Source organism: Mobula birostris, chromosome 25 (assembly GCF_030028105.1).
Source record: "Mobula birostris isolate sMobBir1 chromosome 25, sMobBir1.hap1, whole genome shotgun sequence".
NCBI classification, from domain to species: Eukaryota; Metazoa; Chordata; class Chondrichthyes; order Myliobatiformes; family Myliobatidae; genus Mobula; species Mobula birostris.
In genome coordinates, this window is record NC_092394.1 from 61021536 (window position 1) to 61040295 (window position 18760).

At 48.5% G+C, this 18760-nt stretch overlaps 1 protein-coding gene across 1 annotated transcript in view; it reads right to left on the reverse strand.

The window, feature by feature from the left end:
• Positions 1-18760, reverse strand: part of ddx51 (DEAD (Asp-Glu-Ala-Asp) box polypeptide 51) — a 110282-nt gene that overhangs the window by 51358 nt on the left and 40164 nt on the right. Inside the window, exon 6 of the mRNA XM_072243726.1 lies at positions 1592-1737. Within this exon, the coding sequence (XP_072099827.1) occupies positions 1592-1737 (146 nt within the window). The remainder of the gene's footprint in view (positions 1-1591; positions 1738-18760) is intronic.

Below are 18760 nucleotides of genomic sequence, written 5' to 3' on the forward strand. Positions count from 1 at the left end.
AGACTGGGGAATGTTTCTCCTGCAGGATGTAGAAAGACAGACCTCCAGTATCCGACGATTACACTTGCAAGAAGACCATGTTAAGCAACTGGAACTGGATCTAGATCATTCAGGAAGCTGAGGGACTGATTGATAGGAGATACAGGGAGGTAGCTATATGCAGAACACAGGAAACAAGGTGACCATCAGGAGGGGGAAAGGGGATAAGCAGCCAGTGCAAGGTACCCTTGTGGCTGTTCCCCTCAATAACAAGTATACTGCTTTGGTTACTAGCTATATGCAGAACACAGGAAACAAGGTGACCATCAGGAGGGGGAAAGGGGATAAGCAGCCAGTGCAAGGTACCCTTGTGGCTGTTCCCCTCAATAACAAGTATACTGCTTTGGTTACTGTTAGAGGGACAACCTGGGAGAGTAAAGCCACAATGGTTAGGTCTCTGGCACTGTGACTCAGAAGGGAAGGTGGGAGGAGGAGAGCGGTGGTCTTAGGGGATTCAATTGTTGGAGTCATAATCATAGAACAATCCAGCACAGAAACAGGCCCTTTAGTCCATCAAGTCTGTGCCAAACTATTATACGGCCTAGTACCCCAACCTGCACCTGAACCATAGCTCTCCATACCCTTCCCGTCCACATACAGTACCTACCCAAATTTCTCTTAATGTTGAAGTTGAACCTGCATCCATCACTTCCACTGGCAAATTTCCTGTAGGTTGAGCTTCTCTTGGAGAAGAGGATGAGAGAGGTATACAAGATGATAAGAGGCATAGATAGAGTGGATAGCCAGTGGCATTTTCCTGGGGCAAAAATGGCTAATACAAGGGAGAAAATTTTAAGGTGCTTGGAGGAAAATATAGGGTGATGTCAGTAGTTTTTTTTAAATACAGAGAGTGGTAGGTACTTGGAACATGCTGCCAAGATTGGTCATAGAGGAAGATATATAAGGAACGTTTAATGGGATGAAAGAAAACTGGAGGGTTATGTGGGAGGGAGGGGTTGGACTGATCTTGGAACAGGTAATGGCCTGTACTGTGCTACACCGTTCTGTGCTCACTGTGGAGGAAGAGTCAATGTAGTTGATGTATACTAATTTTTAGACAACATTTTATGCAACATGATCAACTAATAGATTGCATCAGTGCCAACCTTAGGTTAAGTGATAAAACCAACAATTGTGATTACTGGGAATTTATCAAACCACACATTGTAAGCCATGAGGGCTTGAGTGGAATGAAGATGCAATAAATGAAGCTTTCAATTTTGTAATGAAATAAACATTCAATGGAGTTAGGTCCTTGAAGTTAAGTACTATAAATATATGCATAACTGCAGCAGATAAGTGGGGGACAGTGGCCACCATTTACATGCTCATGTACAAACTGATTTATGTATGTAATTAACATAAATCCTTATTACAGCTAAATGCGCAAATCCAAATACCCACAACCTTCTAATTCAGAAACAAGTGTGCTCAAACTGACACTGACAATTAACCATTTATCTTATAGCTTTTTAAAATATTAACTGAGTGCACTTTTGTCATTTCCAATTGAAGAAACAGAAAATAGAAAGAAGTGATACATCAAGCTCACCTGAATAACAGGAATAACAAATGCCAGTGTCTTGCCACTACCAGTTGGTGCAGACACACAGATATCACTTGGCCTGTAGCCTGCTCTGCCCAGTATAAGCCCATGCTTTGAACTTTCCAGCAAGGCAGGGATCACCTCAGCCTGAACTGCAAAGGGCAAAATAGGATTGAAAAGAAGTTAACCACAGAATGTTTAGTCTTAGAACCATAGAACATTACAGCACAGAAACAGGCCTTTTGGCCCTTCTTGCCTGTGCCAAACCACTTTTCTGCCTAGTTCCACTGACCTGCACCTGGACCATATCCGTCCATACACCTCTCATCCATGTACCTGACCAAGTTTTTCTTAAATGTTAAAAGTGAGCCTACATTTACCACTTCATCTGGTAGCTCATTCCACACTCCCACCACTCTGTGTGAAGAAGCCCCCCACCCAATGTTCCCTTTAAACTTTTCCCCCTTGCATTCACTCTATCTATACCCATCATAATTTTATATACCTCCATCAAATCTCCCCTCATTCTTCTACGCTCCAGGGAATAAAGTCCTAACCTATTCAACCTTTTATGGTGACCCACTTTCTACACAAGCGAACCGGCTCACAAAATAGCCCGCGCGCCAGGAGAGACTTTTGTAATACACCTCTGACGTCACTTCCGCCCGGAGAGGGCTAGAAGAGAACTGCTTAAAAGCCAGTGCCGCGAAGTTTGAATAAACTAGTCTCGAGTGCGACTTACAGACTGCGTGTCGTTATTTCTAGCTCTGTGTGTAGCACATCGCTACATTGGTGACCCCCAACGGGATTTGGACCAAAGATGATCGACTCTTCATCTGTTCACGCAGTTTCGCTAAAACTGCCAACTTTCTGGACGCTGCAACCACGCGTGTGGTTTGACCAAGCAGAAGCCCAGTTCCAGATTTGGCAGATATCTTCGGATTCCACACGTTACTATTACGTGGTGAGCTCCCTTGACCAGGAGACAGCTGCATGGGTTGGAGATTTCATACAGTCACCCCCCCCCCCAAAGAAGGCAAATATGCAGCACTCAAAGCGCTGCTCTTAGAGACCTTTGGCCTCTCACGGCGTGAGCGAGGTGCCCGCTTGCTGCACCTGGACGGTTTGGGAGACAGGCCGCCGTCAGCATTAATGAACGTGATGCTGGCCCTGGCTGAAGGACACAAGCCCTGCCTCATCTTTGAGCAGGCGTTCCTAGAACAACTGCCCGAGGACATACATCTGCTGCTGGCTGACGCAGATTTCAGTGACCTCCCGGAAGGTGGCGGTCCGGGCAGACGTACTGTGGAAAGCCAAGAGGGAGAGCCGGGCATCCGTTGGACAGATTACCAAACCATGCGCCCAACAGCAGGCCTGACCAGGCCTAGCAATAGAGCGCACACAACCCAGAGGCAGGAGTGAGGAGGCCAATGAACAGTGGTGTTTCTACTACTAGCGGTGGGGCACAGAAGCTCGCTGTTGTCGCCCACCCTGCAAGTTTTTGGGAAACGCCACGGCCAGCCGCCGCTAATGGCTACGGCAACTGGCCACCAAGATAGCCTGCTGTACGGCTGGGACAAACAGTCGGGACGCCGCTTCTTGGTCAACACCGGAGCGGAGATCAGCGTCTTACCCCCGACGGGGTATGACACCTGCAACAGGGCGACGGGACCCACCCTGAGGGCTGCAAACGGCAACACGATTCAGACCTACAGCACCCGCACAGTGCAGCTACAGTTCGGCGCCAGCTGGTTCACGTGAGACTTCACACTGGCCGCCGTGGCCCAACCACTCCTGGGGGTGGACTTCTTGCGAGCCCACAGCCTGCTGGTCGACTTGCAAGGAAAAAGACTGGTCCATGCAAGACTTTCCAGACGTTCTCCCTGGGTGAAGCCAAGTTGCCGGCCCCACACCTGGACTCCATCACGCTGTCTGACAACGAATTCACCAGAATCCTGGTGGACTTTCCATCGGTCCTGGCACCGCAGTTCACGGCAGCCATGCCCAGACACGGAGTACAGCACCACATTCCAACCCAGGGACCACCTCTCCATGCCCGCGCATGAAGGCTCTCCCCCGGACAAGCTCCGCCTGGCGAAGGAGGGGTTCAAGAGGATGGAGGAATTGGGTGTCTTACAGCGGTCCGACAGCCTATGGGCCTCCCCCTTCCACATGGTGCCCAAAGTAGCCGGGGGCTGGAGACCATGCGGTGACTACCGCAGACTGAACGAGGCTACAACTCCAGACCACTACCCCATGCTGGGGAATAAAATGGACGAACTGACTGCGCTTGTCAGGAGTCAGAGAACATTTCGAGAGTGCATTGTCATGTGCTTCACTGAGACATGGCTGCACGAGGACATACCAGATCAAAACGTTTCCATAGAGGGCTTCCAGACCGTTCGAGCTGACCGGAATTGCACTGAGAGCGGTAAGCGTAAAGGAGGGGGACTTGCGGTTCTGGTAAATAACAGATGGTGCAATCCTGGGCATATTACGATCAAGGAACAGGTCTGTAGCCCGGATATTGAACTTTTTGCTGTTGGACTCCGGCCATATTATTTGCCAAGGGAAATCTCGCATGCAATTGTGGTTGTTGTGTACATCCCTCCCTCTGCCAACCCAACATCGGCGTGTAACATCATTTACACCGTCATAGCCAGACTACAAACCCAGCACCCGAGTGCCCTCACTACCATCTCGGGTGACTTCAACCATGTTACCATGGCTAGAACACTGCCCAACTTCACGCAGTATGTGAGCTGTACAACCAGAGGGGAGAGGACTCTGGATTTGATGTACGCTAGCGTTAAGGATGCATACAGCCCCTCTCCCCTCCCCCCACTGGGAAGGTCAGATCACAATCTGGTGCATCTAAAACCCTAGCAACACACATCAAAGTTGCTGGTGAATGCAGCAGGCCAGGCAGCATCTCTAGGAAGAGGTGCAGTCGACGTTTCAGGCCGAGACCCTTCGTAAGGACTAACTGAAGGAAGAGTGAGTAAGGGATTTGAAAGTTGGAGGGGGAGGGGGAGATCCAAAATGATAGGAGAAGACAGGAGAGGGAGGGATGGAGCCAAGAGCTGGACAGGTGATAGGCAAAAGGGGATACGAGAGGATCATGGGACAGGAGGTCCGGGAAGAAAGACGGGGGGGGGGGGGACCCAGAGGATGGGCAAGGGGTATATTCAGAGGGACAGAGGGAGAAAAAGGAGAGTGAGAGAAAGAATGTGGGTATAAAAATAAGTAACAGATGGGGTACGAGGGGGAGGTGGGGCATTAGCGGAAGTTAGAGAAGTCGATGTTCATGCCATCAGGTTGGAGGCTACCCAGACGGAATATAAGGTGTTGTTCCTCCAACCTGAGTGTGGCTTCATCTTTACAGTAGAGGAGGCCGTGGATAGACATGACAGAATGGGAATGGGATGTGGAATTAAAATGTGTGGCCACTGGGAGATCCTGCTTTTTCTGGCGGACAGAGCATAGGTGTTCAGCAAAGCGGTCTCCCAGTCTGCGTCCGGTCTCACCAATATATAAAAGGCCACATCGGGAGCACCGGACGCAGTATATCACCCCAGCCGACTCACAGGTAAAGTGTTGCCTCACCTGGAAGGACTGTTTGGGGCCCTGAATGGTGGTAAGGGAGGAAGTGTAAGGGCATGTGTAGCACTTGTTCCGCTTACACGGATAAGTGCCAGGAGGGAGATCAGTGGGGAGGGATGGGGGGGGACGAATGGACAAGGGAGTTGCATAGGGAGTGATCCCTGCGGAATGCAGAGAGAGGGAGAGAGGGAAAGATGTGCTTAGTGGTGGTATCCCATTGGAGGTGGCGGAAGTTACGGAGAATATGTTGGACCCGGAGGCTGATGGGGTGGTAGGTGAGGACCAGGGGAACCCTATTCCTAGTGGGGTGGCGGGAGGATGGAGTGAGAGCAGATGTACGTGAAATGGGGGAGATGCGTTTAAGAGCAGAGTTGATAGTGGAGGAAGGGAAGCCCCTTTCTTTAAAAAAGGAAGACATCTCCCTCGTCCTAGAATGAAAAGTCTCATCCTGAGAGCAGATGCGGCAGAGACGGAGGAATTGCAAGAAGGGGATGGCGTTTTTGCAAGAGACAGGGTGAGAAGAGGAATAGTCCAGATAGCTGTGAGAGTCAGTAGGCTTATAGTAGACATCAATGGATAAGCTGTCTCCAGAGACAGAAAGATCTAGAAAGGGGAGGGAGGTGTTGGAAATGGATCCAGAGACAGAGACAAAAAGATCTAGAAAGGGGAGGGAGGTGTCGGAAATGGATTTTTAAAGAAAGGGGCTTCCCTTCCTCCACTATCAACTCTGCTCTTAAACGCATCTCCCCCATTTCACGTACATCTGCTCTCACTCCATCCTCCCGCCACCCCACTAGGAATAGGGTTCCCCTGGTCCTCACCTACCAACCCAACAGCCTCCGGGTCCAACATATTATTCTCCGTAACTTCCGCCACCTCCAACGGGATCCCACCACTAAGCACACCTTTCCCTCCCCCCCCCCTGCATTCCGCAGGGATCGCTCCCTACGCAACTCCCTTGTCCATTCGTCCCCCCCATCCCTCCCCACTGATCTCCCTCCTGGCACTTATCCGTGTAAGCGGAACAAGTGCTACAAAGCCCTTACACTTCCTCCCTTACCACCATTCAGGGCCCCAAACAGTCCTTCCAGGTGAGGCAACACTTCACCTGTGAGTCGGCTGGGATGATATACTGTGTCCGGTGCTCCCGATGTGGCCTTTTATATATTGGCGAGACCCGACGCAGACTGGGAGACCGCTTTGCTGAACATCTACGCTCTGTCCGTCAGAGAAAGCAGGATCTCCCAGTGGCCACACATTTTAATTCCACATCCCATTCCCATTCTGACATGTCTATCCACGGCCTCCTCTATTGTAAAGATGAAGCCACACTCAGGTTGGAGGAACAACACCTTATATTCCGTCTGGGTAGCCTCCAACCTGATGGCATGAACATCGATTTCTCTAACTTCCGCTAATGCCCCACCTCCCCCTCGTACCCCATCTGTTACTTATTTTTATACACACATTCTTTCTCTCACTCTCCTTTTTCTCCCTCTGACCCTCTGAATATACCCCTTGCCCATCCTCTGGGTCCCCCCCCACCCGTCTTTCTTCCCGGACCTCCTGTCCCATGATCCTCTCGTATCCCCTTTTGCCTATCACCTGTCCAGCTTTTGGCTCCATCCCTCCCCATCCTGTCTTCTCCTATCATTTTGGATCTCCCCCTCCCCGTCCAACTTTCAAATCCCTTACTCACTCTTCCTTCAGTTAGTCCTGACGAAGGGTCTCGGCCTGAAACGTCGACTGCACCTCTTCCTAGAGATGCTGCCTGGCCTGCTGCGTTCATCAGCAACTTTTATGTGTGTTGCTTGAATTTCCAGCATCTGCAGAATTCCTGTTGTTTGCATCTAAAACCCTGCTACATGCCTCTGGTGAAGAGTAAACCTGCAACCTCGAGGACAGTGAGAAAATGGTCGGAGGAGGCTTATGAGGCGCTTCAGGGTGGTTTTGAGGTGACAGACTGGCAGGCACTCTGTAAGCCACATGGAGAGGATATTGATGGGCTCACAGAGTGCATCACTGGTTACATCAACTTCTGTGTGGACTGCAATGTTCCGACAAGAACTGTCCTTTGTTATTCAAATAACAAGCCATGGGTGACAAAGGGCATTAAGGATATGCTGAACGCTAAAAAGAGGGTGTTTAGAGATGGAAATAGGGAGGAGCTGAGGGCAATACAGACTGACCTGAAAGCCAGGATCAGGGAGGCTAAAGACAGGTACAGGAGGAAGCTTGAGTGGAAACTCCAGCAGAACAACATGAGAGAGGTCTGGAGGGGGATGAGGACCATCACTGGGTTCCGGCAAACTAGCAACAGAGGAGCGGAAGGCAGTGTGGACAGGGTCAATGAACCTAACCTGTTCTTTAACAGATTTGACAGTGTGGCCCCTGCCCATCCCACACATGAGCCATCTGTTGTCGGCCCCCAACCAACACATATTCCACTCTCCCCTCCTACCCCTCCTCACAGTCCCCCACCCTGCTCTCATGACTATACCACTTCCCCACACGAAACCACCACGGTGGGCTTCACAGCTGAACAGGTCAGAAGACAGCTGAAATGTCTCAACCCAAGCAAGGCTGCAGGACCGGATGGTGTCAGTACCAGGGTGATCAAAGCCTGTGCCCCTCAGCTATGTGGAGTACTTCGCCATGTATTCAACCTGAGCCTGGGGCTCCGGAGGGTTCCTGTATTGTGGAAGATGTCCTGCCTCGTCCCTGTGCCGAAGACGCCGCGCCCCAGCGGCCTCAATGACTACAGACTGGTGGCATTGACCTCCCACATCATGAAGACCCTGGAGAGACTTGTTCTGGAGCTGCTCCAGCCTATGGTCAGGCCACACTGAGATCCCCTCCAGTTCGCCTACCACCCCCGACTAGGAGTTGAGGATGCCATCATCTTCCTGCTGAACCGTGTCTACGCCCAACTGGACAAGCCAGCAAGCACTGTGAGGGTCATGTTTTTTGACTTCTCTAGTGCGTTCAACACCATCCGCCCTGCTCTGCTGGGGGAGAAGCTGACAGTGATGCAGGTGGATGCTTCTCTGGTATCATGGATTCTTGATTACCTGACTGGCAGACCACAGTACGTGTGCTTGCAACACTGTGTGTCCGACAGAGTGATCAGCAGCACTGGGGCTCCACAGGGGACTGTCTTGTCTCCCGTTCTCTTCACCATTTACACCTCGGACTTCAACTACTGCACAAAGTCTTGTCATCTTCATAAGTTTTCTGATGACTCTGCCATAGTTGGATGCATCAGCAAGGGAGTTGAGGCTGAGTACAGGGCTACGGTAGGAAACTTTGTCACATGGTGTGAGCAGAATTATCTGCAGCTTAATGTGAAAAAGACTAAGGAGCTTGTGGTAGACCTGAGGAGAGCTAAAGTACCGGTGACCCCTGTTTCCATCCAGGGGGTCAGTGTGGAGGATACAAATACCTGGGGATACGAATTGACAATAAACTGGACTGGTCAAAGAACACTGAGACAAGGGCCAGAGCCGTCTCTATTTCCTGAGGAGACTGAGGTCTTTTAACACCTGGATATTCTACGAGTCTGTGGTGGCCAGTGAGATCATGTTTGTTGTTGTGTGCTGGGGCAGCAGGATGAGGGTGGCAGACACCAACAGAATCAACAAACTCATTCGTAAGGCCAGTGATGTTGCGAGGATGGAACTGGACTCTCTGACGGTGGTGTCTGAAAAGAGGATGCTGTCCAAGTTGCATGCCATCTTGGACAACGTCTCCCATCCACTACATAATGTACTGGTCGGGCACAGGAGTACATTCAGCCAGAGACTCATCCCACCGAGATGTAGCACTGAGCGTCATAGGAAGTCATTCCTGCCTGTGGCCATCAAACTTTACAACCCCTCCCTTGAAGGGTCAGACATCCTGAGCCAATAGGCTGGTCCTGGACTTATTTCATAATTTACTGGCATAATTTACATATTACTATTTAACTGTTTATGGTTCTATTATTATTTATTATTTATGGAGCAACTGTAACAAAAACCAATTTCCCCCAGGATTAATGAAGTATGATTATGACATACAGGACTTTGCAGCAAACCTGCATGAGGCAAGCACCTTTTCCAAAGTAGACCTCATCCGGGGGTACCAACAAATCCCGGCACACCCTGAAGACATCCCCAAAACAGCACTCGTCACCCCGCTCAGCCTGTTCGAATTCCTCCGAATGCCGTTCGGCCTGAAGAATGCCGCACAAACGTTCCAGCGACTAATGGATGCGGTGGGACGCAACCTGGACTTTGTGTTCATCTATTCGGACGGCATCCTCATAGCCAGCAGTAGTCATCAGGAGCATCTGTCCCACCTCTGCCAGCTCTACTCCTGCCCGAGTGATCTCGGCCTCACGATCAACCCGGCCAAATGTCAGTTCGGACTCGACACCATCGACTTCCTGGGCCACAGAATTACCAAAGACAGGACAACACCTCTGCCCGCCAAGGTAGACACGATCCGCGACTTCACCCGGCCCAACAAAGTCAAAGGCCTGCAGGAGTTCGTTGGTATGGTGAACTTCTACCACCGCTTCTTCCCCTCAGCAGCCCGTATCATGCGCCCTTTGCTCACCCTGATGGCGGGTAAAGGCAAGGACATTACTTGGGACGAAGAGGCCGCGGCCGCTTTCATTAAAGCCAAGGAAGCCTTGACAGACGCCGCAATGCTGGTGCAGCCCAGAATGGACATTCCAACCGCCCTCACAGTGGACACATCCAACACAGCAGTCGGTGGGGCACTGGAGCTACTCATCGAGGGGTGCTGGCAACACCTGGCGTTCTTCAGCAGGCACCTACGGCCACCTGAACTCAAGTACAGTGCCTTCGACCGGGAGCTGTTGGCACTATATCTGGCAATCCGACATTTCAGGTACTTCTTAGAAGGCAGACCGTTCACCGCGTTCACAGACCACAAACCGTTGACCTTCGCGTTCGCAAAGGTGCCCGATCCCTGGTCGGCCCGCCAGCAGCGATATCTGTCCTACATCTCCGAGTACACGACGGACATCCAGCATGTCTCGGGAAAGGACAACGTCATGGCAGACGCACTCTCCAGACCAGCTATCCAGGCCCTGTCCTGGGGATGGACTATGCAGCACTGGCAGAGGCGCAGCAGGCAGACGACGAGATGCCCAGCTACAGGACCGCAGTCTCGGGTTTGCAGCTGCAAAACTTCCTCGTAGGCCCAGGTGAGAGGACCCTCCTGTGTGACGCACCCATCTATCAGGACAACCGTCCGGATGGTCTCCAGCAAGTTTGTGTGGCACGGACTTCACAAACAGGTCAGCAAATGGGCCAAAAAGTGCACGCAGTGCCAAACAGCCAAGGTGCAGCGGCATACCAAAGCCCCGCCGCAGCAGTTCGAACCCACCCGCCGGAGGTTCGACCACATTCATGTGGATATCGTGGGGCCCCTGCCAGTGTCGCGAGGACCGCGGTACCTCGTAACTATGATAGACTGGTTCACGAGATGGCCAGAGGCGGTCCCGCTCAACGACACCACAGCCAATTCCTGCGCCTGAGCACTGATTGCAACCTGGGTAGCACGCTTCGGGATACCGGCCCACATTACCTCCGACAGAGGCGCCCGGTTCCCCTCCAGCCTGTGGTCGGCTGTGGCTAGTCTGTTGGGAACACAATTACACCACACAGCTGCATACCACCCACAGTCAAACGGACTAGTGGAACGCTTCCACCGTCACCTGAAGTCGGCTCTCATGGCCCGCCCGAAAGGGCCTAACTGGGTGGACGAGCTTCCCTGGGTCCTGCTTGGAATCTGCACAGCACCCAAACAGGATCTGCACGCCTCGTCAGCCGAGCTGGTGTACGGCACACCCTGGTCGTCCCAGGAGAGTTCATACCAGCCTCAAGGGGGCAACAGGAAGAACCCACAGCAGTCCTGGACAGACTATGCGAAAGGCTCAGCAACTTGGCCCCCGTACCGACTTCACAGCATGGACAGATCCCGACCTGCGTACCCAAAGACCTGCAGAACTGTAAGTCTGTATTCGTACGAAGGGGCGCACACCGGGCACTGCTACAGCGGCTGTATGAGGGGCCGGTCAAGCTGATCAGTAACAACAGGTCCATGTACGTTCTGGACATTGGGGGGAAAGAGGAGGTTTTCATGGTGGACCAACTCAAACTGGCCCATGTGGACTTGGCGCAGCCGGTCGAGGTTCAGGCACTGCAGCGCCCAAACAGAGACTGATCCAGACTGTGGACATTGGGGGTGTATCGCCGGTTCTGGGGGGGGGGAGGGTATGTGGTGACCCACTTTCTACACAAGCGAACCGGCTCACAAAATAGCCCGCGCGCCGGGAGAGACTTCTGTAATGCACCTCTGATGTCATTTCTGCCCAGAGAGGGCTGGAAGGGAACTGCTTAAAAGCCAGTGCCGCGAAGTTTGAATAAACTTGTCTCGAGTGCAACTTACACACTGTGTGTCGTTATTTCTAGCTCTGTGTGTAGCACATAGAAACATAGAAAATAGGTGCAGGAGTAGGCCATTCGGCCCTTCGAGCCTGCACCGCCATTTATTATGATCATGGCTGATCATCTAACTCAGAACCCCGCCCCAGCCTTCCCTCCATACCCCCTGACCCCCGTAGCCACAAGGGCCATATCTAACTCCCTCTTAAATATAGCCAATGAACTGGCCTCAACTGTTTCCTGTGGCAGAGAATTCCACAGATTCACCACTCTCTGTGTGAAGAAGTTTTTCCTAATCTCGGTCCTAAAAGGCTTCCCCTCTATCCTCAAACTGTGGCCCCTCGTTCTGGACTTCCCCAACATCGGGAACAATCTTCCTGCATCTAGCCTGTCCAATCCCTTTAGGATCTTATACGTTTCAATCAGATCCCCCCTCAATCTTCTAAATTCCAACGAGTACAAGCCCAGTTCATCCAGTCTTTCTTCACATGAAAGTCCTGCCATCCCAGGAATCAATCTGGTGAACCTTCTTTGTACTCCCTCTATGGCAAGGATGTCTTTCCTCAGATTAGGGGACCAAAACTGCACACAATACTCCAGGTGTGGTCTCACCAAGGCCTTGTACAACTGCAGTAGTACCTCCCTGCTCCTGTACTCAAATCCTCTCGCTATAAATGCCAGCATACCATTCGCCTTTTTCACCGCCTGCTGTACCTGCATACCTACTTTCAATGACTGGTGTATAATGACACCCAGGTCTCGTTGCACCTCCCCTTTTCCTAATCGGCCACCATTCAGATAATAATCTGTTTTCCTATTTTTGCCACCAAAGTGGATAACTTCACATTTATCCACATTAAATTGCATCTGCCATGAATTTGCCCATTCACCCAACCTATCCAAGTCACCCTGCATCCTCTTAGCATCCTCCTCACAGCTAACACTGCCACCCAGCTTCGTGTCATCCGCAAACTTGGAGATGCTGCATTTAATTCCCTCATCCAAGTCATTAATATATATTGTAAACAACTGGGGTCCCAGCACTGAGCCTTGCGGTACCCCACTAGTCACCGCCTGCCATTCTGAAAAGGTCCCGTTTGTTCCCACTCTTTGCTTCCTGTCTGCTAACCAACTCTCCACCCACAATACCCCCAATACCGTGTGCTTTAAGTTTGCACACTAATCTCCTGTGTGGGACCTTGTCAAAAGCCTTCTGAAAATCCAAATATACCACATCCACTGGTTCTCCCCTATCCACTCTACTAGTTACGTCCTCAAAAAATTCTGTGAGATTCGTCAGACATGATTTTCCTTTCACAAATCCATGCTGACTTTGTCCGATCATTTCACCGCTTTCCAAATGTGCTGTTATCACATCCTTGTTAACTGACTCCAGCAGTTTCCCCACCACCGACTACACTTTCTCTGTAACTCAGTTTCTCAAGTCCCAGCAACCTCCTTGTAAACCTTCTCTGCACTCTTTCAACCTTATTATTATCCTTCTTGTAATTTGGTGACCAAAACTGAACACAATACTCCAAATTCGGCCTCACCAATGCCTTATACAACCTCACCATAACATTCCAACTCTTATACTCAATACTTTGATTAATAAAGGCCAATGTACCAAAAGCTCTCTTTACGACCCTATCTACCTGTGACACCACTTTTAAGGAATTTTGTATCTGTATTCCCATATCCCTCTGTTCTACTGCACTCCTCAGTGCCTTACCATTTACCTTGTATGTTCTATCTTGGTTTGTCCTTCCAAAGTGCAATACCTCACACTTGTCTGTATTAAACTCCATCTGCCATTTTTCAGCCCATTTTTCCAGCTGGTCCGAATCCCTCTGCAGGCTTTGAAAACCTTCCTTACTGTCCACTACACCTCCAATCTTTGTATCATCAGCAAATTTGCGGATCCAATTTACCACATTATCATCCAGATCATTGATATAGATGACAAATAACAATGGACCCAGCACTGATCCCTGTGGCACACCACTAGTCACAGGTCTCCACTCGGAGAAGCAATTCTCCACTACCACTCTCTAGCTTCTTCCATTGAGCGAATGTCTAATCCAATTTACCACCTCTCCATGTATACCTAGTGACTGAATTTTCCTAACTAACCTCCCATGCGGGACCTTGTCAAAGGCCTTACTGAAGTCCATGTAGACAATATCCACTACCTTCCCTTCATCCACTTTCCTGGTAACCTCCTCGAAAAACTCCAATAGATTGGTCAAACATGACCTACCACACACAAGGTCATGTTGACTCTCCCTAATAAGTCCCTGTCTATCCAAATAATTGTAGATCCTATCTCTTAGTACTCCTTCCAATAACTTACCTACTACCGACGTCAAACTTACCGGCCTATAATTTCCCGAATTACTTCTGGAGCCTTTTTTAAACAACGGAACAACATGAGCCACTCTCCAATCCTCCAGCACTTCACCCGTAGATACCAGCATTTTAAATATATCTGCCAGGGCCCCTGCAATTTCAACCCTAGTGTTCTTCCAAGGGAATATCCCATCAGGTCCTTGGGATTTATCTACTCTGATTTGCCTCAGGATTGTGACTAGTGGTGTCCCACAAGGATCTGTTCTGGGACCTCCACTTTTCGTGATTTTTACTAATGACCTGGATGTGGGGGTAGATGGGTGGGTTGGCAAGTTTGCAGATGACACAAAGGTTGGTGGTGTTGTAGATAGTGTAAAGGATTGTCAAAGATTGCAGAGAAACATTGACAGGATGTAGAAGGGGGCTGAGAAGTGGCAGATGGAGTTCAACCCGGAGAAGTGTGAGGTGGTACACTTTGGAAGGACAAACTCCAAGGCAGAGTACAAAGAAAATGGCAGGATACTTGGTAGTGAGGAGGAGCAGAGGGATCTCGGGGTACATGTCCACAGATCCCTGAAAGTTGCCTCACAGGTGGATAGGGTAGTTAAGAAAGCTTATGGGGTGTTAGCTTTCATAAGTCGAGGGACTTAATGATGCAGCTCTATAAAACTCTGGTTAGGCCAGACTTGAAGTACTGTGTCCAGTTCTGGTCGCCTCACTATAGGAAGGATGTGGAAGCATTGGAAAGGGTACAGAGGAGATTTACCAGGATGCTGCCTGGTTTAGAGAGTATGCATTATGATCAGAGATTAAGGGAGCTAGGGCTTTACTCTTTGGAGAGGAGGAGGATGAGAGGAGACATGATAGAGGTGTACAAGATAATAAGAGGAATAGATAGAGTGGATAGCCAGCGCCTCTTCCCCAGGGCACCACTGCTCAATACAAGAGGACATGGCTTTAAGGTAAGGGGTGGGAAGTTCAAAGGAAATATTAGAGCAAGGTTTTTCACTCAGAGAGTGGCTGGTGCGTGGAATGCACTGCCTGAGTCAGTGGTGGAGGCAGATACACTGGTGAAGTTTAAGAGATTACTAGACAGGTATATGGAGGAATTTAAGGTGGGGGCTTATATGGAAGGCAGGGTTTGAGGATCGGCACAACATTGTGGGCCGAAGGGCCTGTACTGTGCTGTACTATTCTATGTCTATGTTATGTTAAGATAGAAGCACCTCCTCCTCTTCAATCTGTGTAGGTTCCATGACCTCACTACTTGTTTGCCTTATTTTCATTGCCTCCATGCCAGTTTCCTTAGTAAATACAGATGCAAAAAACCCATTTAAGATCTCCATTTCTTTTGGTTCCATACATAGCCAACCACTCTGATCTTCAAGAGGACCAATTTTATCCCTTACTATCCTTTTGCTCTTAATATACCTGTAAAAGCTCTTTGGATTATCCTTCATCTTGACTGCCAAAGCAACCTCATGTCTTCTTTTGGCCCTCCTGATTCCTTTCTTAAGTTTTTTTTGCACTTTTTATATTCCTCAAGCACCTTATTTGCTCCCTGTTTCCTATATATGTCATACATCTCTCTCTTCTTCTTTATCAGAGTTCCAATATCCCTTGAGAACCAAGGTTCCTTATTCTTATTCACTTTGCCTTTAATCCTGACAGGAACATACAAACTCTGCACTCTCAAAATTTCTCCTTTGAAGGCCTCCCACTTACCAATCACATCCTTGCCAGAGAACAACCTGTCCCAATTCACACTTTTTAGATCCTTTCTCATTTCTTCAAATTTGGCCTTTTTCCAGTTTAGAACCTCAACCCGAGGACCAGATCTATCTTTATCCATGATCAAGTTGAAACTAATGGCGTTATGATCACTGGAACCAAAGTGCTCCCCTACACACACTTCCGTCACCTGTCCTAACTCGTTTCCTGATAGGAGATCTAATATTGCATCCTCTCTAGTTGGTACCCCTATATATTGATTTAGAAAACTTTCCTGAACACATTTTACAAACTCTAACCCATCTGGACCTTTAACAGTATGGGAGTCCCAATCAATATGTGGAAAATTGCAGGAACAGTAGTGGGGATTTTGCGTAACATGGTAATTCCCACCAGTAAACAATGGTGCACATTTCAACCTTCAAAGAGCAGTAACAGGAACAGGAATTGGCGATTCAGTTGTTTGAATCTGCCTTCCATTTATCAGCCTTTGTTTCTTATCGCATTGACACTTGCACCCAATCAATATCTACTAAGTTTTCCTCTTTAACATTTTCAACTGCCTTTACTGATTTTTTTTGTCAGGACAAGGTTAGGCTGATGAAAAAGCTCTAGATTTTTACTGCCGATTGATAAAGGATCTAGTGCTTTCCCAGCATAGATGGGAAGATGGAAGATCTCCTTGGGAAGAACATCCCTGAAGAAGATGGGAGCGTTTGTCACGGAAACGTCGGTTAGAATTGATACCTGTACCTAGCTGGAAGCCCGAGAAGAGTTTATTCGTGTATGATTGATGTTTTTCATGTGAAAGCTGCTTTTATGATGCTGTATGCCTGTCACGTCTCTGCAAGTAAATGCTTCATCGCACTTGAGCATACATGTACTTACGCATATGAGAATAAACTTTACTTTCAGCTTCATGCACCCTGGTGTATACAGCAATAAATTCATCTGAATCATAGATAATGAACAATGTAAAGCATCTGAGAAAAGAGGAAACGTTAATCTTTCTGGACAATGGCTCTTCATTAGAACCGGAAAAGTGAGAGAATTGGTATGTTTTACATTACAGGAAAGGGAAGTGAGAAGTGGAGAGGACAAAAATAATGCCTGTGATAGGATGGAGACCAAGATTTCCCAAGTAACACACGTTAGCAATCGGGCGTCCATTCCTCCACTATCAACACTGCCCCCAACCGCATCTTCTCTATTTCATACACATCTGCCCTTACCCATCCTCCCGCCACTCTACCAGGGATAGGGTTCCTCTTGTCCTCACCTACCACCTCTCTAGCCTCTGCATCCAGCACATAATTCTCTGAAATTTCCATCACCTCCAATGGGATCCCACCACCAAGACATCTTTCCCTCCACCCCACTTTCTGCTTTCCACAGGGATTGCCCCCTATGCGACTCCCTTGTCCATTCGTCCTTCCCCACTGATCTCCCTCCCGGCATTTTGTGTGTGTTGCTTAGCACCAGAATGTCAGGCAACATTTGAGGGCTACCCCCAGAACAACCCTGGCTGTGTTGGCAGTTAACGAACGACACATTTCACTGTATGTTTCGATGTACATGTGATAAACAAAGCTGAACTGGAATCTGCACCTGGATCTAAAAGATTCCTCAACTTACTTTCTGAAATTGTAAAATATATTTTCTTCCCTATGGAAAATAACCTGTTATGTTCCAAATACACCCAAAGTCAGTTGGCCTTAAACATTCACTCTTCCTTAGTAATGGCAATTCAAATATGCACAGGCTCAACTAACATACTTGGCTGAAACTAAAGAGGAAATCATTTGCCTGCTGAAAAATATCTAAACATATCCTATTTAGCCCAGTCACATGTTTTACCTACAGATAATGCTGATAATATAGCTTAACACCCCAAGATATTTCACAAGTGTTAACAGACCAACAGCAACACAAAACAAAGGAGATGCTAGGTTGACTTAGCTTGGGGTCAAGATCGGCTCTAAGGATCTTGTAAAAGACAAAACGAAAGATAGGTAGGCAAGCAGGAGAAAGAGGGTGGGGATTCCAGAGCACTGGTCCTTCATAGTTAGGAGCATAAACGGCAGTGGTGAAAATAAGAATTGGAGCTGTTCAGGTAAGGTTGCCTACTTGGAAGAATTATTACTATGGAGGGGAAAGGTTTAAAAACAAGCAAAGGAATTTTCAAATGGAGCCATCAAAGGAAAGGAAGCTAATGCAAGTTAAGTGAACAGATAAATATAATTTTGCAAATGAAGGGATCCCCCTCAAACTATTGGATGTGTCCAAGTTAGAGGCCAAGGAACTGTAAGTTAGAAGCAATTATTCAAGCTGAGGCTCCCAAACTTCAGTGGTAGGCAGAATTATTGCAGAAGATAATGAAGGCTAAGAGATTCCTGATCGTATATCCCTGAAAATATAATTCCACAGGCAGAACACTCATCAAAGAGCAGAAAATATCAGGTCTGTAAAGTATCATGGTGCACTTGTAAACTTGCACCATGTGTTAACAGACTTCTGGGAGAGAGCCACACTTGAGAGAGAAATCCAGAGGATGGAAGGTACATAACAGTGAAGGACAGAAATCATTGGGAAGTGAATACAGTCAATGTCATACAGCACATACAGGCCCTTCGGCCCAAGCGACCATACTGATCAAAATGCCCCGTGCAAGCTTCATTTGCCAGATTCAGCCCAATAGCGAGAGGGCAGATAGGTATTTATATAATAGGTATTTATATAATTGCTAACAGTGCCTGATTCTAGGGGAAAGGACATCATCAAGAGTATAGAACATTCTGAGGGGAAAAACCATCTTAAAATCAATGACACAGGCATGATTTACTTGATCATGATAGGTAGGATGATTTTGAACACGAACAGATACAATATACCCAAGGTATCACAAAAATATGTAATAGATTAGGAAGCAGCCACCAGCCACTTAGTCTGTACCTGTTCTTTCAAAAACCTATTACTTATTCTTAACACAAACTCTTTTCTCACATCCTCACAAATTTATCTTTTAAGTAGTATT